The sequence below is a fragment of the Rhinatrema bivittatum genome, chromosome 2 (genome assembly GCF_901001135.1).
Source record: "Rhinatrema bivittatum chromosome 2, aRhiBiv1.1, whole genome shotgun sequence".
Lineage (NCBI taxonomy): Eukaryota > Metazoa > Chordata > Amphibia > Gymnophiona > Rhinatrematidae > Rhinatrema > Rhinatrema bivittatum.
The window spans coordinates 717,389,277-717,413,844 of NC_042616.1; the positions used below are offsets into that span (position 1 = coordinate 717,389,277).

Below are 24,568 nucleotides of genomic sequence, written 5' to 3' on the forward strand. Positions count from 1 at the left end.
AGAAAGCGGAAGGGAAAGGAGAGAGCAGCATGAGCCTCCCGCAATCGATGGAATTCTTCCTTCTTGGCCTGCGGGGGCTGGAGGAGCAGCTACCGTTTGGGCTGGGGGGGGGGGAGAGGAAGTGAGTGCCAGAAAGAGAGAGAAGCAGCCAGCCAGCCTGTGTGTAAGTGAGAGAATGTGTGTGATTGAGAGCCTGTGTGTGAGTGAGAGAATGTATTTGATCGAGAGTATGTGTGTGATTGAGAGAAACTGGTCAGAGAGCTGATGTGTGTGTATGTGAGAGACAATGAAAGTGACTGCTCAAGGAGATGACTGATGTGTATGTGAGAGTGTATGAGAGAGAGAGAAAAAGCATGGAAGTGAGAAATCTGGGTATGTGAGAAAGCATGGGAGTAAGAAGCCTGGTGTTGTGGGGGGTGTATGTGAAAGAAAGCATGGGAGCGAGAAGCCTGATTATGTGAGAGAGAGCATGGGAGTGGGAAGCCTGTGTGTGTGCATGTATATGAGAGAGACTGGTTGGTAAGGTGACGGTGTGACTGGTGTGTATGTGAATGTGAGAGAGAGAATGTGATTCAGGGAATGAGAAGCCTGTGCACGTGGAGAGCGAGCATGGAAATGAGAGAGAGACTGGGTGTGTGTGTGTGTAACAGAGAGAAAGTGATTATGGGAATGAGAAGCCTGTGCATGTGAAGAGAGTGAGCATGGGAGTGAGAAACCTGTGTGTGTGTGTGAGACACAGCATGGGAGTGAGAAGCCTGTATATCTGAAAGAGAACATGAGAGTGGGAAGCCTATGTGTGTGTGTATATGCATGAGAGAGATCAGGTGACTGGTGTGTGTTTGCGTGTATGTGAGAGAGAGAAAGAAAGTGATTATGGGAATGAGAAGCCTGTGCATGTGGAGAGAACAAGCATGGGAGTGAGAGACTGGTGAGTGTATGTGAGAAAGAGAAAGTGATTATGAGAGTGAGAAGCCCATATATGTAAGTGGAACACGGGAGTGGGAAGCCTGTGTGTGTGTGTATGGCATGAGAGAAACTGTTCAGGAAGGTGACTGGTGTGTTTGTCAAAGACTGGGAGATGATTGGTGTGTGAGAGACAGAAACTGGTCATGGGGGCATGACTGGTATGGTGTGTGTGTGTGTGAGAGACATGGGCCCTAAGGAAGAGGACCATGAGTATAGAGCTTAGCCACTACTGCTGCTTCTGGTGTGTGCTACAGCCTGCATGGAAGAGGAGTAGGAAAGCTGCTGGAGGGGGTAAGTAAAGGTGGCTTTTTAAGTTTATTTTTCTTGATTGACTGCTATTTTAATTATTTAATATTATGTGATGTGTCTGCTTTTTTTGAAATATTTTATTGGTGTTTGGAGAATTTTTAATAGTTTTTATGAGTTTTAATTGTTGGATGTTATTCTGTTCATAGTTGTTGTGAAACATTTATTCTGCTTATTAGTATAGTTTTACAATTATTTCTGTGTGGGGATCTATAGCTGCTTGCTAGTTCTGTTTTCCTAATAAGAGGTGTATTGGTTTTTAGGGCCTGATTTAATATTTGTAGTGTTGCCTTTTCATAGATAGGGTTGCTCCTGTTTGAGTGTATTCCATAATACAGGTGTAACTGTGTGTGGATTAGTTTATGTGCATTACTACAGATCCTGGGAGTATGTTAGGTCGGTTCTGTGTCTGTTACAGAGATATTTTACTAGCATGTAAGCGTTTGTATCGGTCTTATTTGTTGCGTTTTCTCAAGAGGACATGCATTGGTGGTAAACTGCTGTCTTTTCATAAGTAGGGCTATTGAGCCTGAAAGTAGAAGGAGTTTGAGTTGCTGTTACTGAGATGACACCAGAACCAGAATATCTTTTTTGTAGAGTGAGTTGAACGGGGAATGTCATAATTCTGCTTTACATCCATTATTGTGGATCAGGGGGGTTCCCGTGGATGCAAACTGTACATTTACATCTAGCCCTGTGACGATCATGGGTCAGTGTGTCACGCATGTGAGAACCATCTGTCAGGTGTGTCCCGACAGAAAAAAGGTTGAGAACCACTGATCTAGATAATACATTTGCCAAAGATATACTAGATACTGGTAAAATATCAGACCACCTGCAATCGACATCAGTCAGTAATGGAATCTCTAACTTCCCAAGAATTTTCCAGTTCAGAATTAGAAACTAAAGACTGAGTTGTATCATGGAAAAACTCTAACTTTTCAGCATCTAATGTAGCAGAGATAGAAGAACCAACTGTCACAGAAGGTTTTGTTAAAGATTTAACAAGTTTAAAAAGCTCAAGGGTACCCTTCTCTACTTTAGACACTTGCCCCTCTCTTTAACTCATCCTGCAAGGCAAATCAAAACCCAGCCTTGACCTTCTGTGTTCCTGTGTGTTCTGTGGCTAAAATTTCATGCCTGTGCTGGCTTCATACATTTCAAATTCCTTTCAATATACTATTGTACTTCAGTCTGCTATGTCTCTCTGACAAAGTCCCTTGCATCTAACCCTCTCCGTACTCAATTCCCTCTTCAAACTGTCTTCAACCCCTCACTCCTCTACACTGTGTCCGAGGCTGTGGCTGACTAAGTTTATGATCAGGTTCACAAAATTAGTCTCAAGTTCTCAACAAAATCACCTCTACCTACCTCCCTTCCCATACTTCATTCCTCTCCCCATCCTGTCCCCTTAGCTGCACTTTCCTCCTTTTCCAAAATCACAGGGGAGAAAACTGCCATCTTCTCTTCTTCTCCAAACTCACTATTTGTTCTGCTGATCCTATTCCAACCCAGTTCTTCAGCTTTTTCTCTGCTATCATCCCTTACATCGATCACATCCTCAAGCTATTGATTTCCACTTATTCTGTTCCCATTGCCTTTAATCATGTTGTCATCACACTACTCTCCACTCCTCAAAAAATTCTCACTTGAACCTTTACCCTATCATTCCATCTCCCCCTCCCTTTCACAATTAGACTATTTGAACATACTGTTTACCTCTTCTGTCTTGACTTCCTTTCATCTCTATCCATTTTTTATCCATTTCAGTATGGTTTTAGCCCTCCACTTTCCACAGAAATTGCAAACTGAAAAAGGAAAACTTACATACAAGTACAGAAACCAATTCCAGCAAATTCTAACTGCATTTTCATATACCACCAGGATCAGTTGCCCCACCATTTCCAGTGCCACTCCCTTGAGATTTCTTTTGTGTTTGCATATATAACATTAGAAAGAAATTGTATGCCCAAGAAACACACAAGTCTATATTGAAAAACTAACTTCAGATTTAAGTCTCTGACACAGATGTTACTTTGAAGATGATCCTGTTAAGGGTCTCCTCTAAATATGTTTCCAAACTTGAAATAAATTCGTCAGTTCAGTGTGCTGTCGCAGTCAAAAAAAAGCAAACAGAATGTTGGGAATTATTAGAAAGAGAATGGTGAATATAACGGAAACTGTCATAATGCCTCTGTATCGCTCCATGGTGAGACCGCACCTTGAATACTGTGTAAAATTCTGGTCGCCGCATCTCAAAAAAGATATAATTGCAATGGAGAAGGCACAGAGAAGGGCGACCAAAACGATAAAAGGGATTGAACAGCTCCTCTATGAGAAAAGATTAAAGAGGTTAGGACTGTTAAGCTTGGAGAAGAGACGGCTGAGGGGGGATATGATAGAGGTGTTTAAAAACATGAGAGGTCTAGAATGGGTAAATATGAATCAGTTATTTACACTTTCAAATAATAGAAGGACTAGGGGGGCACTCCATGAAGTTAGCATGTAGCACATTTAAAAATAATTGGAGAAAGATCTTTTTCACTCAACACACAATTAAATTCTGGAATTTGTTGCCAGAAGATGTGGTTAGTGCATTTAGTGTAGCTGGGTTTAAAAAAGGTTTGGATAAGTTCTTGGAGGAGAAGTCCATTACCTGCTATTAATTAAGTTGACTTAGAAAATAGCCACTGCTATTACTAGCATCAGTAGCATGGGATAGACTTAGTTTTTGGGTACTTGCCAGGTTCTTATAGCCTGGATTGGCCACTGTTGGAAACAGGATGCTGGGCTTGATGGACCCTTGGTCTGACCCAGTATGGTATGTTCTTAGGTTATTAAGGGCCAAAATATCTATACCCCCATTCTCCTGCACCTGAAGGATAGAACCCAGAATGTAGTAGGCCTTATTAATAGGCAAACCTTCAGTGCTATTTTCAAGATGTTTGCAGTGTTTTCTCTTCTGAGGATATTTGTTTATTCTGGGGGAGTTAAGGAACTTTTAAAATTCAGATACCAAACCCCATTTTCTAACTTTCCCAATTGACTCTGCAAGTTGGTATTTTTTTTTATCAGTGCATTCTTAACCCCTCCCATCTCATCCACCCTGATATGACAAGCTTGGATAGTTTTATCTTGGAGCTTCAGATGCTAGACAGATTCTTCAGAAAAATTGCAGAAATGCTCATTAGTTTGGTGTAGTTTATTTGGCTTAATATACCGTCTTTCTTCACATAATCACGGCAATTAACATATAACGATAAATATCATAGGAAGGCAAAACATTAAAATATCAAAATCTAATAAACCAAATAGTCAACCATTTGTTAAAAGATATCAAAGACAGCAAAGAAAAACTGTACAAGTTTAGATAACATTTATACATAAATAATAATGACAAAGTATCCATAACTCAAAGTTGTAATAAAAATATAACTCGGCAAGTCAATCTTATGAAGATGCTGCAATCAATAGGCATAGGAAAGCACTGTCTTAAGTTGGTTCCTATCCTATTTGTTTGGAAGAGAACAAATGATACAAATAGGAACACAACATTCTGACTGGTTCAGGATTAGGTGTGATGTGCCACAGGGTTCAGCATATCCTTGACACTTTATTTGGCCACATAGGAGACATTTTTCAGTCTTTCAATGTTAAGTATTTCATCTACGCAGATATACCATTTTTTATGCCTAGTAATGTTGAGGGCGAAGTTCCAGAAGAAAAACTTCAAGAGATCATTAAACAGTTGAATGATTGGTTGGCTACCCATTGCTTGTTTTTAAATATTAAAAAAAACCAACATATTGTGGGTGGGAAGGGATGTGGAACTAAAGATTGGGAAGAATCTGTGGTTATCCACAGATTTTGTGGTGCCTGTGCAATCAGAGATCAGGAGTTTGGGGGTTCTGTTGGTTTCTCAATTGTCAATGAATCGTCAAGTTTGCCATGTCATAAAATTAGCTTTTTACAAACTTAAGATGTTGCGTCCATTGAGAGTGTTTCTCCACCCACATTCTTTTGATCAGTGTTGCAAGCTCTGGTTCTTACCCATTTAGATTACTGTAGTACATTATATATTGAATTGTCGGACAGAATCTTGCATGCAATGCAGATGCTACAAAACTCAGCTGCATGTGTTTTGATGGGAATTTCTAGAAGTCAGCACATAATGCCGATTCTAAGGGAGTTACATTGGCTTCCAATTAAATGGAGAAGCAAATTCAGACTCATGATTATAGTTTTTAAATTTGTTCATGATCTCTCTTGTTCTTTGAGTGATCTGATAAGACCTTATATTCCCTCCTGCTCTTTGGGTTCTGCACAATCATATTTGTTAGAGATTCCATCAATAAGAAAATTTAAGTTAGCGAGACCAGAGGGCATGCCTTTGCTGTAGTTTCCCCTAGTGAATGGAACAAGATCCCACAGGATGCTATGGCAGTCAAAAAAGCAAACAGACAACATTCCATCTCTATCAAAGAGAGAGAGAAACTGTGTACTTTGATGCCAAAATTGGTGAGCATAGAGACAGATCTTGTTTGTACAGATGGTGCTTTGGTGTACACACCAAGATGCAACTGCTCCTTTATGCTGAAGTCTTGTGACCATCATTGGAAAAATAAAGGAATTATATCCTTATTGGTGCCGAGATAGATGTTGGTGCTGATGGATCAAAGATTTTAATTGTTTTGAAATGTAACCAAACTGTCCATTTTAGTTATGGAATCAGATAGCTCTTCAAGAATTCCTCCCCTGACAGTGGAATTACCACCCCTTTGAGAGGAAACATGTGGCCAGATCTTGTCAAAGATATTCATAACATTCTTGGATTTGCATCTCTTTCATCTCTGTTGGTGTCTTCTATATTGGAAAGCAGGGACCAAAATTCTAAAATTCAGTATACTCTTCCACTATATCAGGCCAAACGAGATGTTATTTTTCCAATCCCTATTTTAGTTCTCAAGGTTCACACTCCTGTAAGGCTAGGATAACATCAGAAGAACCACCTCTCTTGTACAGAGGCTATTCCATTCAGTCACCACCCTTTCCAGGAAGAAATATTTTCTGATATTGCTTCTGAGTTTATATAGGGTACATGCTCATCCTTTGTTAAAGTATAAAAACATAAGTGAAATAGAGTCAACAAAAAAGAGAGGATTAAAATCAAGAGGATGAAATGGTGTCAAAAGATATATAAATGGATATATTAATGAATTTATTTAGTACTTCTATTTTAAAAGAGAACTATGGTCTACTCAGGTTATTTGTGGGTTAATTTTCAAAACTTGCACAGTGCTTCAATTACTTTTAAGTGTCTGAATTTAGGAGGATTTTAAGCCAAGCTTAGGGATCTAAGTTTTCAGTTGAAAATTCTTCTAAATTTAGGAACTGAAAACTTGAGGTTAATTTTTGAAGGCGTTAGATGTGTAACTTTGGAAGTTAGACTTCTAAATTAATTTGGGTTTTTCTCATAGAAACATAGAAATGTGAAGGTGGGAAAAGACCTTATGGCCCATCTAGTCTGCCCATCCACCCAATCAACCAATTTAACTTTGCACTTCCCATCACTCCCTTAGAGATTTCCTGTTTATCTCATGTTTTATTGAATTTTTATTGGTTTTGCCTCCTCCAACTCCACTGGGAGGCTGTTTCATGCATACACTACCTTCTCTGTAAAATATTTCCTAAGATTACCCCTGAATGTATCCACTTTCACTCTTATCTCATGATTGTTCGTTCTAGAGCCTTCTTTCCTTTGAAAGAGAATGCCTCCTATGCATGGAAACCTTGGAGTTATTTAAAAGTCTATTATGTCTCTTATCTCACCTTTCCTCTAGGATATACATGTTTAGATCTTTAAATCTGTCCCCATATGCTTTAGAATGAAGTTTAGAAGAAAGCTGAAAACCTGGTTTATATCTCAATCTTTTAACATCTGATGTGGCTATTATTATTGAGGAATGAGGAGCGAGATCTGTGGGCATGATTTTTGTATTTTTATTTAGATTCAGTTTATTGTTCATTTAAATTTTACATTTTTTAGTTTTATTATGAATGTTTTTAAAGTTGTATTCTTATTTATAATATGTTGTACATAGTTTAAAGCAATTTTAAATTAGTGAAGCGATGTATAAATATTAAATAAATAAATAAAACCACTATTTTAGTAAGCACCTTCTAGATTGTCTCCAATAGGTTTATTTTTTTTTATCCTTTTGAAGGTACGGTCTCCAAAATTGTACACAGTATTCCAAATGAGGACCTATACAGGGGCAGTATCACCTCCCTTTTTCTTCTGACCATTCCTTTCCCTATGCAGCCAAGCATATTCCTGGGTTTTGCTGTAGCTTTAGCTACCTTTTTGGCCACCTTGAGATCATCACCTAAAATCACCCCCAGATCCCACTCTTCTTTCATGCTTCTATCACGAAACAAATTCTCAGATCACGCTAAACAATATACATATTTTAAACCACATATCAATAATTTGACTTTCCTGTTGTGGGCTGTAAATAAAAGCTTAATACCTGTAGCTGAATGAGAAAAATCTTTATTGAAGGAAATGGGATATCCTAGGAGAGTGCAGTTACCAGCAAGGAAAATTCAGGAATAGTTTTAGGAAATGTTAGTGGTAAAGTAGGGTTAAATAAGTTACCACCTCTAATTTGCACACCAATTAGTTAGTTACCTAGTTATGGTAATATAACATTTTCCTAATTGGTTGGCTTTATAATTTCATCTGGTATATGCTAATGAAATAGTCTTGTAAGTCATGTGATTTCTTGTAAATTGAGCCTAGAAGATGAAAATAAAACTCAGTGCTGACCCTTAACACATTTTTTGACATTTTAATACTTTTTAGCATTTTAGCAGCTGTGATTAGTTTTACAATTCTAATCAGTATAATATGCACTGTCAGTGTGCAAGATGAGCCTAGAGCTAAGATGGGATGCAGGCACTGACCTTTGACTGAGTTCTGCATTTCTAAGTACTTTTTCTACAGTGAACTTATAGCATTATTCTTCCCCAGACATTCATTTAGCAAAAATGTGATACAGTACATAAGAGTAATGACACATACTGTGGCTTGCCTTTGCCTTGCACCTCTGCCTTTTCACTGCTGTGAGATATATCTTTACAGGTGAAATTTTTCATAATAAATTTGCAGAGCACCCTTACATTCCCACATACTTCGGGTTTTTCATGCATCTACTGCCCTTTCTGTGAAAAAATATTTCCTGATGTTGCTCCTCAATCTACGCCCTCAGAGCTTTATATCATGCCTCCTTGATTTAGAATTTCTTTCCTCCCAAAACAAGTTTGCTGCTTGTACATTAGTAGCTTTGCTAGGTCTCTAAAAAGTGGTTGTCTGTGGGGGTGGAGTTAGGGCAAGGAAAATAAAGTTAGGTGCTTAGCACTGATTTTCAGCTCAGGCAACTAACTTAGGAGCTTAAAACTAGGCAAATGAATAGGAGATCTAAGTTTATGCTTCCAAGTTTTAGGCTCCTAAGTTCGGCTGAAAATAAGTACCTAACTTGAGGTCCTAAATTTAGGAAGTCATCTTTTTTGGATTATTGGCCTCTTAGGTGTCTAAATCTAAGAATGTAGTTAAATTTCCTAGAATTAAGTGTCTGATGCTAAATATCAGTGCTAAGTGACTAACTTTTTTCCTTTTGCTCTATATCTGCCCCTGTAGCTGCCCACATTAGATGCTTAGTGAAAATAGACTCCTAAATGTAGGTACTCTTCCCTAGTCAATTTTCAAATGGGTCAATTTAGGTTCCTGTCTCTCAAAGTAAGATACACATTTTTTGAAAACTAACCCCTTAGTTTTAAGACAATCACTTTTAATTTTTGTAGTTATAGATAATAATTTTGTATTTAAGACTGCTATCATGGAAAGAACCATTTTGTTAATTAGTAGTGACACTAATGTCATGTAAACTGTTTCATTATATCCATCTGAAACAGCAGCATTTTAGTTTACTTTTTCCTCATGCTGTTTCTTTTGATAAGAAAATGTGCTTCATGTATTGTCTATGTTGAAACAATTATGAAATGCTGTTTCAGTGGATGTACAGTGATATGAAACATAATATTTTATCATTGATAAAATGGCTTGCTTCATGTCAAGTAGATTATATATTACTCATAAGGTCTTTATTAGTTAAAAAAAATAAAGTCTGGTTTACTTGTATGGTTTTACACAGATTGACATGTTTAGGGCTTTTAGAATAAATTGCATGTTTCAATCATTTTTTGGATATACTATTCATGATATACAATTAAAATAAGTTGCCTTTACCATTCTTTCTTTTTCAGAATTCCAGTGGCTTCTTGAATGTTATAAGCTTCCAACCTTTACGTCCTTTGCCAGCCATCAAAATACTGGTAGACAAAATAAATTTGGAAAACTCTGTGCCAATGTATGCAGAACAACTGGTTCAGACAGTCAGTAGCTTAAGCTACCCTTCTGATAATCTTCTTCACCACTGCTATGCTCATTGCTACTTGAAGGTAAAAGAAAATTTAATCTGTATTGATTTCCTGAAGTTTAGCGTACCGGTCGTTTTAACATTTCATGTTCTTTTGGTTATTGACCTGCTGATAATTGATTCTGGAAGATTTATATCTGAAATAGAAGCTTTTGGTTCATTTTGGAACTGTGATAGGAATATGAGTTCAATTGACCTAAATTTGGGACTAGGCAAATATCTTTCTGCCAGAAATCTTTTTCATTGGCGAATAAAAATAATCATATCCTATGTTTAAAAAGGAAATAGGGCTCAAGGAAGTTTGTTTTATGAAAATACAGCAGAAATCCCTTTATGTTGCATTTTAGATTGGTTCCTCCCAATTATCGTACTTTGCCTCAAACATCAGTTGTATGAATACAGATGATAAATTATTTTAAATAAATAAAAATATATTTTCTGTCTCATTGGAGCATGCGTAATTCTTACACAGGTCAGGGTTTAGCCCAATCAGACTTCTTATATTTGATTTTTGTGAGCAGCTAAATCTAGTCAAGCATACTACTCCAGGAGGCTGCTCATCTCCTAAACCCTTCAACAAGGAATGTTTCAGCTTTAAGGTCACAAAGATATCTTAAAAAAAAATAAATCCATCTTTGTGTGATGTGGGACATAAATCAGGTTCTGGTCACTAATGTTTTGTCTTTGATTATTTTAAGGGATGTCACTTAACCTCTATGGTGGATTATGGTGATGTGTTGCTATGGCAGAGATATATTATGTTTGTAAAAAACAATGGCTACACCCCTCAATTTAACATACCAAAAAGAAAAGGTTTTTTTGAGGGAAAACTGCACAATACAGAGATACCTATATCCATATACCCTTAAAAATCCCGGGAATCAGTATCAGAATGCTCAGTGCTGCAGTCTCATGGGCTCTTGCCTGCATAGGGCTGCAACCCCTCTCCTCTGTTGGCACTTTTTATTACGTCATCTACCCCTTCCCGTTCACTATTTTTCTTTTTTTGTGTGAGAACCACTTAATTTATTACCCTTTTCAAACACCCTTTTAAAATATCCTACAGTAATTCTCTTATTTATTTGCAAACAACTTTATCTCTGTTCACCTCTATTCATCCTGTTACCACTATTAACACATTATGACTCTTCCTCAAATTCTCAAATGATTTTATAATTTATCTTTTCTGCTGTCACCACCTTCTTTGCTGTTACTTATTTATTGCCTGCCCGACATTGGCAATGTTTCGGCGTCAAACTCACGCCTGCTTCAGGGGCACTTTGCAATATTCCTACAAGGAAAAAACACTTTAAATGCCTGTTTTTTAATATTAGAAAAGCTACTTAAGCCACTTTTAAGGGACTTTCATTCTAGCTGAACCCAGCTTCTTTCAGCATCTCCCACAGGTGAAAAGATGGCACTCAGACGCTTACCTTCACCTTAACTGGAAGTTTAATATGTTTGTCAGGGATGTTGGGTTATCCAATCAGCTTACACCTACATATATACAGACCAGTCCACTTCCTTGCTCAACCCCGCCGGGGTAACCATATCCAATTTAAAGATCCATCTTTGCTTGCGTTGTAACAATCTTAAATTTGAATCCCCTCCTTGTTCATCCTGTTCCACACTTTCCAGAACAGTACAGCACAAACTCTCAAAGGGATGAGCTTGAGCAACACAGTGTTGCACTAATGGTGCCTCAAAATTGTTACGTTTCAGCGCACTTTTATGTTCGATTAGGCGCGTTTTCAGTAACCTCGTCGTCTTCCCTACATATAGCAGCCCACAAGGTTGTCTTAATGCCTCTTCCTTATATGTATCCCGGTTCATCACCACCACTGCTCCCCCCTTGTCCACACCCTTCACCACTACAGTAGAGTCATTTCTCAATTCTTGTAATGCCCCATGTTCTTGAGCTGAGAGATTCCATGAACCACTTTTTACTTTTCTTTGCACTCCATCTATATCCCTTTGCACTAGTCTTGAAAATGTATGGATTACAGGATCCACATTTCCTGGAGGGACACCAAGTTGAGCATTAAGACAATTAGCGGATCAAAAATTTTATTGGAGACTGGATGTTGATCCTACGAAGGATCTAAAGGAACATATAGATATTCTGTTAGAAGAAGCTTTGTTGAAAGAATGGCTAACGATGCGAGAATATCGTTTCTTGAAGGTAGATCATCCAAAGGTGCCAGTCTTTTACCATCTTCCAAAAATACATAAAAATATGGTGAACCCTCCGGGGCATCCTATTATTTCTTCCCGAGGATCTTTACTCAAACCGCTCCCCCAATATGTTGTCACTTTTTTGCGACCACTAATAGCAAAATTACCATCATACATACGCGGTTCGAGAGAACTGATACAGTTTTTGGAAACCTTAGATGACTCTTTGGAAGGAGTAGCTTTAGCCACAATTGATATCGTATCATTGTATATGAATATACCTCAGGATGCTGCTTTGGAGGTGATTCAAAATCAATTAACAGCGAGTGCATCATTGTCCCGGCCACCTGTCACTTTTATAGTGAAGCTAGCTAACAGGTCGATACAGTAAAGTGTGCTCCGTCGGAGCGCACTGTCAGCCTGCTCTGGACGCGTGTTTTCCCTTACCCCTTATTCAGTAAGGGGAGGAAAACACGCGGCCCACCCGCGGCACCTAATAGCGCCCTCAACATGCAAATGCATGTTGATGGCCCTATTAGGTATGCGCGCGGGATCCAGTAAGTAAAATGTGCAGCCAAGCCGCACATTTTACTCTAATTTCTTCCGGCGCCAGGAAAGTCGGAGGTCCCCAAAAGTAAAAAAAAGTTTAAAAAAATAAATAAATAAATATTTGAATTCAGCCCGCGGCTGTCGGGCCGAAAACCGGACGCTCAATTTTGCCGGCGTCCGGTTTCCGAGCCCGTGGCTGTCAGCGGGCTCGAGAACCGACGCCGGCAAAATTGAGCTTCGGCTGTCAAACCCGCTGACAGCCGCCGCTCCTGACAAAAAGGAGGCGCTAGGGACGCGCTAGTGTCCCTAGCGCCTCCTTTTCCCCGTTTTTCCCGCGTCACCTCATTTAAATACTGAATCGCCCGCACCGGCGAAGAGCTGGTGCGCGCGCCGGGAGAGCGGGCGTTCGTCCGCTCTCCCGCGGTCTTACAGTATCGACCTGTAAGTTATCATTAAAGAATTTTTTCTTGTTTGATAATATCTTTTACCAACAGGTGGGAGGAATGGCAATGGGGGCCACAATGGCCCCCAGTGTAGCAAGCCTCTATGTTGGTCAATTCGAGGTGCAGTGGATTGAGTATTCTCCTTACAAGAAAAATATAGTGGTGTGGCGCCGATTCATCGATGACATTATTATTGTGTAGCGTGGGAATGAAACAATTTTTAAAGACTTTTTGGATTGGTTGAACACTTGTGATCCAGCTCTACAATTTACCTACACTTTCGGGCATTCATCTTTCTCATTTCTGGACAAACAAATTTCCATAGTAGAGAAAAAATGTTTTTTTCACTATTTACCAAAAACCAACTGATCAAAATACTATATTGGAATATACGAGTTGTCATCCATTGAACTTAAGGAAGAGTATCCCCTTTGGGCAATTTCTAAGGTTGAGAAAGTTGTGTTCAACGGTAACGGAATATAAAGTGAAAGCTAGAGAAATAAGTCAGAAGTTTGTTGATAGACATTATCCAGAGAGTGTTGTAAGAAAGGCAAGCAAGCGTGCAAAATGGAATCACAGGGAACATTTGTTAATACCAAAGCAGAAAGAGTCTGCCAAGAGGTTAACGTGTGTATTGCCATTTTCGATGGGAGTGAATGAAGCGGTTCACAGCATCAGGCAACATTGGAACGTTTTACAGGTTCATGCAGTGTTTGAAGAGCCACCTTTGATAGCCTTTAAAAGAGGGACCAACATTAAGGATCAAGTTGTACAGTCATATTTCAGGGAAAGAACTAGGAAGGATGAAGAAGAAGCAGGGCATTTTCCGTGTGAGTCCTGTGTGATGTGCCCGTTAGCTCATTCAAATATTAATTTACCTTTAAGTAAATTGAAAAAGTATAAACCGATTACGAAAACATCTTGTACGTCAAAAAATGTAGTTTATGTAATATGGTGCCCTTGTGGGTTGCTATATGTAGGGAAGACGAGGTTACTGAAAATGCGCCTAATCGAACATAAAAGTGTGCTGAAACGTAACAAGTTGGAGGCACCATTAGTGCAACACTGTGTTGATCAAGCTCATCCCTTTGAGAGTTTGTGCTGTACTGTCCTGGAAAGTGTGGAACAGGATGAATGAGGAGGGGATTTAAATTTGATTGTTACAACGCGAGCAAAGATGGATCTTTAAATTGGATACGGTTACCCCAGCAGGGTTGAACAAGGAAGTGGACTGGTCTGTATATATGTAGGTGTAAGCTGATTGGATAACCCAACATCCCTAACAAACATATTAAACGTCCGGTTATGGTGAAGGCAAGCGCCTGAGCGCCATCTTTTCACCTGTGAGAGATGCTGAAAGAAGCTGGGTTCAGCTAGAATGTAAGTCCCATAAAAGTGGCTTATTAAGTAGCTTTTCTAATATTAAAAAACAGGCATTTAAAGTGTTTTTTCCTTGTAGGAATATTGCAAAGTGCCCCTGAAGCAGGCATGAGTTTCACACCGAAACATTGCCAATGTCAGGTGGGCAGTAAATAAGTAACAGCAAAGAAGGTGGTGACAGCAGAAAAGATAAGTTATAAAACCATTTGAGAATTTGAGGAAGAGTCATAATGTGTTAATAGTGGTAACAGGATGAATAGAGGTGAACAGAGATAAAGTTGTTTGCGATAAATAAGAGAATTACTGTAGGATATTTTAAAAGGGTGTTTGAAAAGGGTAATAAATTAAGTGGTTCTCACACAAAAAAAGAAAAATAGTGAACGGGAAGAGGTAGATGACGTAATAAAAAGTGCCAACAGAGGAGAGGGGTTGCAGCCCTATGCGGGCAAGAGCCCATGAGACTGCAGCACTGAGCATTCTGATACCGATTCCCATGATTTTTAAGGGTATATGGATATAGGTATCTCTGTATTGTGCAGTTTTCCCTCAAATAACCTTTTCTTTTTAGAGATGTATTATGGACATTTGGCATATCTCTTTAAGGGGGAACTAGAAGGAATAACTTCCTTGGGGTGGATTTTAAAGTGGGAATGTTCCTTTTTTCTTTGAGCAGTTGTAGAAGCTTGAGTGAGCATAGATTGGGGGATTCTTTCTCTCCTTCTCTGCAGCCCGTGGCCAATGTCCATCAAGGCTGTGGCTCCAGGATTCTCATTCGAGATTCTTGGGCAGTGCCATTGAGCCAATTAGGAAGAGTAATGGATATGCCAAAGTTGGTAGGTCCCAATTCCTTGACCATGGAAAAAAGAGATATGATGAGTATGAGTACTGAATACTATCTTTTCTTGAGTCTAAAAGATAACTCTCTATGCTCTTTGCCAGAGGGAATTAAAAGAGAAGAGTTATGCTAATCTGAGAAGAGAATTATTGAAGGAAGAGTGTGTTTCTATTGTTGCTGCTGGTTCAATGCTTTAAGAAGTTGTGATCTCTGATTTAATCAGTGAATCTTTAATATTTGTTTATATCTGGTTGCTGGAAACCACAGATTTAGAAAATAAGTATCTTGTTTGTGTGAGAGCCCAAGATGTGGGTTCCAGAGTCAGTCAGTCCTTAGAAATTGGAATGCAGTCAGAGGGATAACAGAGGGGAAAGAAGTGTGTTATGGAACTTTCCCAGCCTTGCTTCCAAGCCAGGCCTACTATACCATCTTCTTGATCACTGTTTTGATTTTTGAACCCACAGATTGTTGCTTATCCCCAAAAAGGGTGTTAAATTAGCAAGATGTAGGGAAGCGAGCGAGCGAAGATGTAGGGAAGCGAGCAAGCGAGCGAACCCCTCATGGCTCGCATGGACAGCTGGCGAACATGCCCTGGGACAGGATTGAGCAGGAGCTTCACCTTTATGAACCCCTATCCCCACAGGTTGAGACTTTGGGTTCTGGGAGCCAGCAGGGCTTAGACAATGGTCCCACAGGACAAGGAATAGGAGAGAGTCTGGGGCCATGCTGAGGTCTAAGCAGGTAGCAATCAGAGAAATACCAGGGACAGGCCAAGGGTCGGGGCAGGCAGTGAGCAAAACATAATCCAGGTCCAGGCAGTGGTCAGCAGCAGGGTAGTCCGGGTCCAAGTAGAGGTCAAATCTGAAAAGTCAGTCCAAGGCAAGGACAGAAATAAGGCAGAGAGGCCTAGATGAGGGGCAGGTTGGATGAGGCAAGGTAAGACAAAGAAGACAGGAACACATTGGCAACACACACTACAAACAAGGCAGGAGAGCTGTTGAAGAGGCAATGTATGGACGTGCACCTGGGGCTTAATTACCCAATCGTGAGATGTCATCCAGGAGGCACCGGTAGTCTTGGTTCCTGCTGCAGGGCATTTAAGGGGTGATGTGCTATGTGCACCTAAGGAGGCCCTTGGGATGAGCATCATGGCGGCATTGTGCGGTGTTCCTGCCGCTGAAGAGGAGCATACCAGCTTCCAAGTTGCACCGGAGATTGTAGGCATCTGGGGGTGAGTGCTGCCAGTTGTGGACAGATGCTGCAACTGACAACGTTACACAAAACCAAGGAAGAATGGAATTTATTCCCACTCCTGGATTTTTAATAGGCTGCCTTTAATTTAATGAAATTAGCCATACATTTTTGTCAACTGTTTTACATGGTGTAAAATACATATAGAGTCTTTAGGGCAGGAATGGGGAACTTCTGGTCTTTGAGGACCACAAACGAGCCAGGGTTTTAGGATACCCTTAATAAATGGCTGAACATCATCTTTTTTTCTTTGGTGGCGGGTTTTTTTTTTGTTTTTTTTTTTAACTGTGTGGGAATATCTAGTTCCTCTGTTTTTTGCGTATATGGAGGTTAGGATGGTTTGAGGAGTTTACATTTTTGTTTTTGATATTTTGCAAATATTTTTAATCTATTTTATGTATATTTTATAGCTTTGGATGGTTCAGTGAACTGGTAAGGTGGTAAAAATGAAAATAAATTAAATGAATATGAATGAAACAGGTTTGCATACAATTGAGGCAGTGTGCTTGCAAATCTGTCTCATATGTATTCAGTAGGGAGATCCTGAAAACCTAAACAGTCTGCCGTAGGACATAACATTCAGCATGTTTGAGAGTTTGCATGGCTGTGTTTGTGTGTGGTTGCAAACGTGACCTCACAAGTTGAAAGTGTAATGCTAGTGCATGGCTGCTGCCTTTGTGTCCATTCTATGACTTTGGCCTACTTTTGTTCTGTAGATGCAGTTTATCCTTTGTTTTGCAATTCATGTTGCAGGAGGAAAGTTGCACTTTTCTGGAGGTTTTCAATTTTTGCATTACTCTATATTGAAACTACTCATGAACATGCTCTGTTTAGTAATCACTAACTCCTGTTGTGAGTGGACAAGTCTGATAACAGCCAATGTGACAAAACATTACAGTATTAAAGGTTTCATGTAGTTGGATAACCTATCCAAAAGACGAACTACGTAAGGGTTGCCTCTGTACCATGTAGTACAATTTGACGACTTGGATTTGTTGAACCAAATGAAACTAGGCCTCAAACTTGTGTTAAGAGAAATGTACATTTTCTTACAGAAGAGAGAAGGAAAGAGCAGATGATTTGGGAAAATATAACTGTTGAAACTATAAGACTTGTGACAAAACAGTTAAATCGCAAAGCTTGTGACAACTTGCTTTTCTGCAAACTGTGTTTTCTCACTTGTAGAACAGATAAGTAAACCACTACCTTTCTAAATGGAGAAAGATAAATAGTGGAGTGCCCCAGAGATCTGTTCTAGAATCAATGCTTTTTGACATATTTACTTACTTTTTTACAATGATTTCTATTCTGACAATTGTGAGACACCGTTCTAGGTGGATTACAAGACATAAAGGGCCAGATTTTCAAAGGGGTACGCGCGTACCCCCTGAAAACCTGGCCCAAACACCCCCTGCGCGCGCCGAGCCTATGTTGCATAGGCGTCCGGCGCGCGCAAAGCCCCGGGACGCGCGTAAGTCCCGGGGCTTTCCTGGGGGGGCATTTTGGGGGGCACGTCACGATCCGCGATTCATCCGGGGCAATGTCGAGGGAGCGTGTCGCGTTCAGTGCGTCATCCGGGGGCAGCGCCGCGGGCGTGGTTTCGGCCCAGAGGTGTTCCGGGGGCGTGGCCACGGCCTCCGGACCAGCCCCCGGACCGGAACATGGAGCGTGGCAGCCGGCCCGGTGTGCGCAAGTTACGCCTGCTTCAAGCAGGCGTAGCTTTCGTGATAGAGGTGGGGGGGGGGGGGGGGCTTAGATAGGGCCGGGGGGGGGGGGGTTAAGGGAGGGGAAGGTGGGGGGAGGGCGAAGGAAAGTTCCCTCCAAGGCCGCTCTAATTTCGGAGCGACCTCGGAGGTAACGGAGGCAGGCTGCTCAGCTCAGCGCGCACAGGCTGCCGATTTTGGACAGCCTTGCGCGCACCGACCCCGGATTTTAATGGATACGCGCGGCTACGCACGTATCTATTGAAATCCCGCGTACTTTTGTTCGCGCCTGATGCGTGAACAAAAGTACGCGTGTGTGCAGATTTATAAAATCTGCCCCAAAATATATATAGGCCGATGCAATACCGGCATGCGGCAAACGGGCACTCATGTTTGAGTTCCCGTTCTAACATGCGCCCGATGTAAGATTTAAGTGGGCTGGAGCGGTAAAAAGGAGGCGCTAGGGGAAACTGAGCGCCCCTAGCTCCTCCTCGACAGCGGGCGCCCAGGGGATGTGGCTAATCAGTGCGGGTTAGGGAAATGGACACTCATTTAATGTGCGTCTATTTTCCTAACCCGTGGCTGTGCACAGGTTAGGAAAACAGATGCTCGTAAAATTGAGCATCCGTTTTCCTAACCTGCACTAACTGCACATCTCCTGGGTGCTCGTTGTTGAGGAGGAACTAGGGGCACACAGTTTCCTCTAGCGCCTCCTTTTTACCGCTCCAGCACGTTTAAATATTACATCGGGTGCCCCGGAGAGGTGAATCGGCGCTCATTAGGAGAACGGGCGCTCAATCATGAGTGCCCGTTTTCCATGTGCTGATATTGCATGACTGTGCACAGGTTAGTTCAACAGATGCTCGTAAAATTGAGCGTACGTTTTCCTAACCTGTTAACTGGCGACTTTTTTTAAAAAATATTTTTTCCTTTCTCCTTTTTTCTGTTCCTCCAACTTAATATCGCCACGATATCAAGTCAGAGGAACCGGAAAAAGGGACATAAAAGCAGTATTTATGCTTTTCTGTTAACTTTAGGGGCTCCTCAAGAATTAACGCCTGCTCTGGGCAGGTATTAATTTTTGAGTAAAAATGTGTGCATCAGGCGCGCACTTTTTTTTTACATTTTTTTTTTTACATTTTTTTTTTTTTTTTGCATGTGGGGGTGTACTAGCCAATAGCCTCATCAACATGAATTTACATGTGATGAGCGGTATTAGCTTACACGCTGGTTAGGACGTGTGTTTTGGATGTGCTAATCCCCATATTGCATAAGGGATTTTGGATGTGCGTCCAAAACTTTCATCCAGGAGCATGTTAAGCTATGTGTTCTGTCGCGCGCACTAATTTCATTGGCCTGTTAATATGTCTGTACAGTGCTATAGAAATGAAAATAATTATTCCAAGTTGTAACCTGTGCAAACTGTGCAGTACTTAATATTTATAAATGATCTGGGAAAGAGAGCAATGCATGATGTGATCAGATTTTCACATGCCTCGTTAGTTGAACCCCTCAGCTGTGGCTCAGCAGGCCCCAACACAGTAATGCCTACTGGAAATATTAGCTGTTTCTGGTAACCCAGTTCCCATTCTGATGAAATGCACAGGTTCTGACCTTAAGGCCAATCCACCCATTGGCTTAATTATGATAAAGCCTTTCTAGAGATGATGGCAAACAAGCTCAATATCATGGGGCATGCATGATGTGGGTTTGTGGCTTGCAAAAATTGTCAACAGGGCTTATGATGCTAAGGCTAGCTTGCGTTCCTTTGAGAATACCAATGGGCATGGGGGACACTAAGTGCCTGGCGGTTCCCCACAATGTATGCTGGAGATTCAAGCAGGGAGCACACACAGCAACTGATTGCCGCTACAAGCATGTCTGTTATTGATGCGCCGCCTTCCATCAGGTCATTAAATGGACCTGTGAAGAACATAAGTAAGGACTGCACACTTATTGCACCCACTCTAGTCCGATGGCAGAGCATGATGCACTGGCTACATTTGTTCTTGGCCAGAAAGAAGATGCTAAGTGAAAAATGCAGAGCATAAATTATCAGGCATTTATACTAGAAGGCGGAGGAGGCAAGTGGTGGCCAATAAAATTGCTATGTCACCTCCCTCGGAATAGGGAGAAGAAAACAACAAATTCAGTCATCTTAAAATAGCAAAAAAGATGACTAGGAAGAGCAGCAATCCTAGTACAGATTATAAAATTCCAAACCTGAAGTCCTTAATGGTGGAAGCGGACTTGGGCATAGTTGCTGTTACGGAGACCTGGTTCACTGAGTCTCATGATTGGGATATGGCCATCTCTGGCTATAACATAATAAGGAAGGACACTGGGTAGAGAAGAAGCATTTTGGATGGTCCGAAAAAAAGATGGTGCTTCCATTCTTACTAGTGTGGTCTACAGGCCTCCAACTCAGATGGAAGAGCTAGACAGAGATCTGGTCAGAGATTTCTCCTAGGCCAAGCAGGATGGTAGACCTCACAGATGGGTGACATCATCAGATGGAGACCGGCACGGAAAACTTTTGTCAAAGTTTCTAGAACTTTGACTGGCACACTGAGCATGCCACTATCTATCTGTGCATCCATGTGGGGTCCCTCTTCAGTCTCGTAACATGGAATTCACGAACGAAAAATAAAATAAAATGCAGGAGAATCCAGCTCTGCTGGTGGGGGGTGGGGGTGGGTTTCCTGAGGACTAACATCCTGCTGTCTTAGGAGAACACCTATTACAGGTAAGCAACTCTGATATAATAGTACATATCAAAGCTCGAGGATGGCACCTACCTTGGAGGAGTGTAGGTAAACATGCCAGACTTGGCATACCATTAGATTTCCTTGAAAGGGCATTTAATAAATGGATGCAGCCATTACATGCAACTTAAATTGTGGTTATTCTGTTGTTTTGTTGTTGTTGGGATACATGGTAAAGGGAGGGTGAATAAGGGGGTGTCTCAAGGTCCCAGCTACCCCAGTTATTTTATGACTCATGAAAAAATGTACAAACTTGTATGGAACATTAGCAAATGTCTAAAGCATTGAAAACTATACATCATTATAGGAAGCATTAATGCTAATATGTTCTAGAAGGTAAGGAAGCAATTATGGATATAAACTTGTCATTTTAGGATAGAAATTGGGAGTAAAAAAAAAGAATATTCTTTGTGAAATATTAAAATAGTGATCATTTACATTTTTTACAAGACAATGAATATAGGTATTGCATAAATTGGCATAATATTAAGGTAATTTTTAACTGGATACTTATGAAGCATTAACATGTAAGATAACATTATATTTATATAACATATAAGAATGTTGTATTTGTTGAAGAGATGTTAAAAATTTATATTTTTTTTCCTAAAGTGGTATTTAAGAAAGAATTAAAACTTTTCTTAAACTTTGGCATAGTCATAGAAGGAACCTCAAGAGGTCATGTTTATTCCCCTGAATACACTATATTAACCATCCTAGACAAATGTTTGTCTTAGCTAATTTTAGCCATTTCAAATGATTGAAATTCCAGTGATAATTTCTTCAGATGCTTTTCTGCCCACTTCTGAGGAAGAGACATGTTGCATCATCTTTCAATAATTGTTATATTAATCCTATGAAATTTACTCTAGTGTACAAAGGATCTAGTTTTTTCAAGGACAATTTACAGCTCCCTCATCTCTGCTTTATAAAATTACATCTTTTTCTTCCTATATTTAAACTGATTTAGCATTCATTTTTGAAAATTTTAAGCTTTGTAAAAATCTTCTGACTTCTCTTCACAGTGTGATGCTGTTCTAGCATTTCTGGTTTGAGTATCTTTTAGTAGAAACTTTTTATCAAGTCACAGGGTCAGCCCACATTTGTTCTGAATTTAAAATAAAATATAACAAATATTTCTAGACTTATTAAGCCTTTTGTGTGTTAATGCCAAATTATCTGTCACATATTATTCAGCTTTGATTCAACATTAAATTTAATTTTTTTTTTCATTCTTCTCTTAACCACTGTGAATTCTTATTCTTTCAGGACATCATGTTCTCCTTGAAGGCTTTTTATCTGGACAGTTTGATAGTTGGATCTTGCCTCTATAATAGAGCCCTTGTGTCATAGCTCTTAGTTATTTTTTTGCCACTAAAGAATCTAGGTCAGAACTGTCTGGGTTGCAAGGGAGGAGTATCCCTCAGTTCTAGTGGTATTTTCACTCATATTTTTGACCATAATTTCTGGGAAGGGGAAACATTTTGAGTCCTGTTAGCTCTTATAAATTTACAAAAAGGGGAAATCATGATTTGCAAGAAAACAAAAACAGAGATGGGGAAGCTAATGTAAGAAAAATTATATGGATATTAAATATTTTGTTCTTTCTATTGTCTATGATAACAAAAACTGGCACAGCTGTTGGGCCCTGTGATAAACATGTGCAAATGAACTGTATAGCAAATCCAATTGCCTTTTTTGATTGGGTAGAGAAATCTTGTAACCCTCTGGGCATTCATATCAAACATTTTGCTTTATTTTTCATCCAGTAGAAAATTTGCTTAGAATTTATCAATGAAAATATCTCTGTATTTTCAGTGGGAAAACTGCTGGGGCAAAATCAGTTTTTTTTTTTTTACATTAGAGGAAAAACTGGAACAAATTCTTGATAAATCTGTCCCATGGTCAATAACTCATTTATCTGGTTTTGGTGTTTTTCAAATATCAATGTTTAAGTATTATAGAATGCTTATTAATTTTTTCAGTAATGTAGAATGAGAAGTATTAGTGTTTTAGCATAGAAACATAGAAGTGACGGCAGAAGAAGACCAAATGGCCTATCCAGTCTGCCCAGCAAGCTTTCACACCTATTTGTTTGCATACTTATCTGTTACTCTTGGCCCATATAAGTAACTTTTTGGTTCCAATTCCCTTCCACCCCCACCATCGATGCAGACAACAGTGCTGGAGCTGCATCTAAGTGAAGTATCTAGCTAATTGGTTTGGGGTAGTAACCACCGTAATAAGCAAGCTACTCCCCTGCTTTTTTGTGGATGCAAATCCTTTTTTCAACATTTCCTCTTGCTGTTGAAGCATAGAGCAATGTTGGAGTTGCATTAACTGTGTGTTTGTTTATTGAATAAGGATATTAATCTCCAGGTAGTAGCCATCATTCCCGCAAGCAAGCCACCCCCGTGCCTCTTCTCTTCATTCACATCCTCTAGACTTTATGGACCCACAGTGTTTATCCCATGCATTTGAAATCCTTCACAGTTTTGGTCGTCACCACTTCCTCTGGAAGGGTGTTCCAGGCATCCACCACCCTCTCCGTGAAGACATACTTCCTCTCATTGGTTCTGAGTCTTCCTCCCTGGAGTTTTAAATCGTGACCCCTGGTTCTGCTGATTTTTTCACAATGGAAAAGGTTTATCGTTGTCTTTGGATCATTAAAACCTTTCAAGTATCTGAAAGTTTGAATCATATCACCCTGCTCCTCCTTTCCTCCAGGGTGTAAATATTTAGATTCTTCAATCTCGCCTCATAAGTCATTCGATGAAGACCCTCCACCTTTTTGGTCGCCCTTCTCTGGACCGCCTCTATCCTGTTTCTGTCCCTTCGGAGATACGGTCTCCAGAACTGAACACAGTACTCCAGGTGAGGCCTCACCAAGGACCTGTATAAGGGGATTACCACTTCCCTTTTCTTACTCTATATTCCTCTCTCTATGCAGCCCAGCATTCTTCTGGCTTTAGTTATCGCCTTGTCACATTGTTTCGCCGACTTCAACTCATTAGAGACTATCACCCCAAGGTCTCTCTCCTGTTCCGTACATATCAGCTCTTCTCCCCCCATCGAATGCAGTTCTTTCGGATTTCCACACCCCATATGCATGACTCTGCACTTCTTGGCATTGAATCTCAGCTGCCATATCTTTGACCACTCTTCCAGCTTCCTTAAATCCCGTCTCATTCTCTCTACTCCTTCCGGCATGTCCACTCTGTTGCAGGTCTTAGTGTCATCCGCAAAAAGGCAAACCTTACCTTCTATCCCGTCCGCAATGTCGCTCACAAAGATATTGAACAGGACCGGTCCCAACACCGATCCCTGCGGCACTCCGCTTAACACCGCTCTCTCTTCAGAGTAAGTTCCATTTACCATCACACATTGTTTTCTGTCAACCAGTTTGCAATCCAGGCCACCACCTCGGCACTCACTCCTAAGCTTCTCATTTTATTCACCAGTCTCCTGTACGGGACCATATCAAAAGCCTTGCTGAAATCCAAGTAGATGACATTGAGTGCTCTTCCTTGATCCAATTACTTGGTTACCCAGTCAAAAAAGTCAATCAGATTTGTCTGACAGTATCTTCCCCTGGTGAATCCATGCTGCCTCTGGTCCAGCAATTCTCCCGACTGTAGATAGTTCACTATTCTTTCTTTCAACAGTGACTCCATTACTTTTCCCACCACTGAGGTGA

General features: G+C 40.3%; 1 protein-coding gene across 1 annotated transcript in view; it reads left to right on the forward strand.

Annotated features, from left to right (window-relative positions):
* Window positions 1-24,568, forward strand: part of VPS13B (vacuolar protein sorting 13 homolog B) — a 2,198,633-nt gene that overhangs the window by 394,924 nt on the left and 1,779,141 nt on the right. Inside the window, 1 exon segment of the mRNA XM_029587199.1 lies at window positions 9,598-9,792. Within this exon segment, the coding sequence (XP_029443059.1) occupies window positions 9,598-9,792 (195 nt within the window).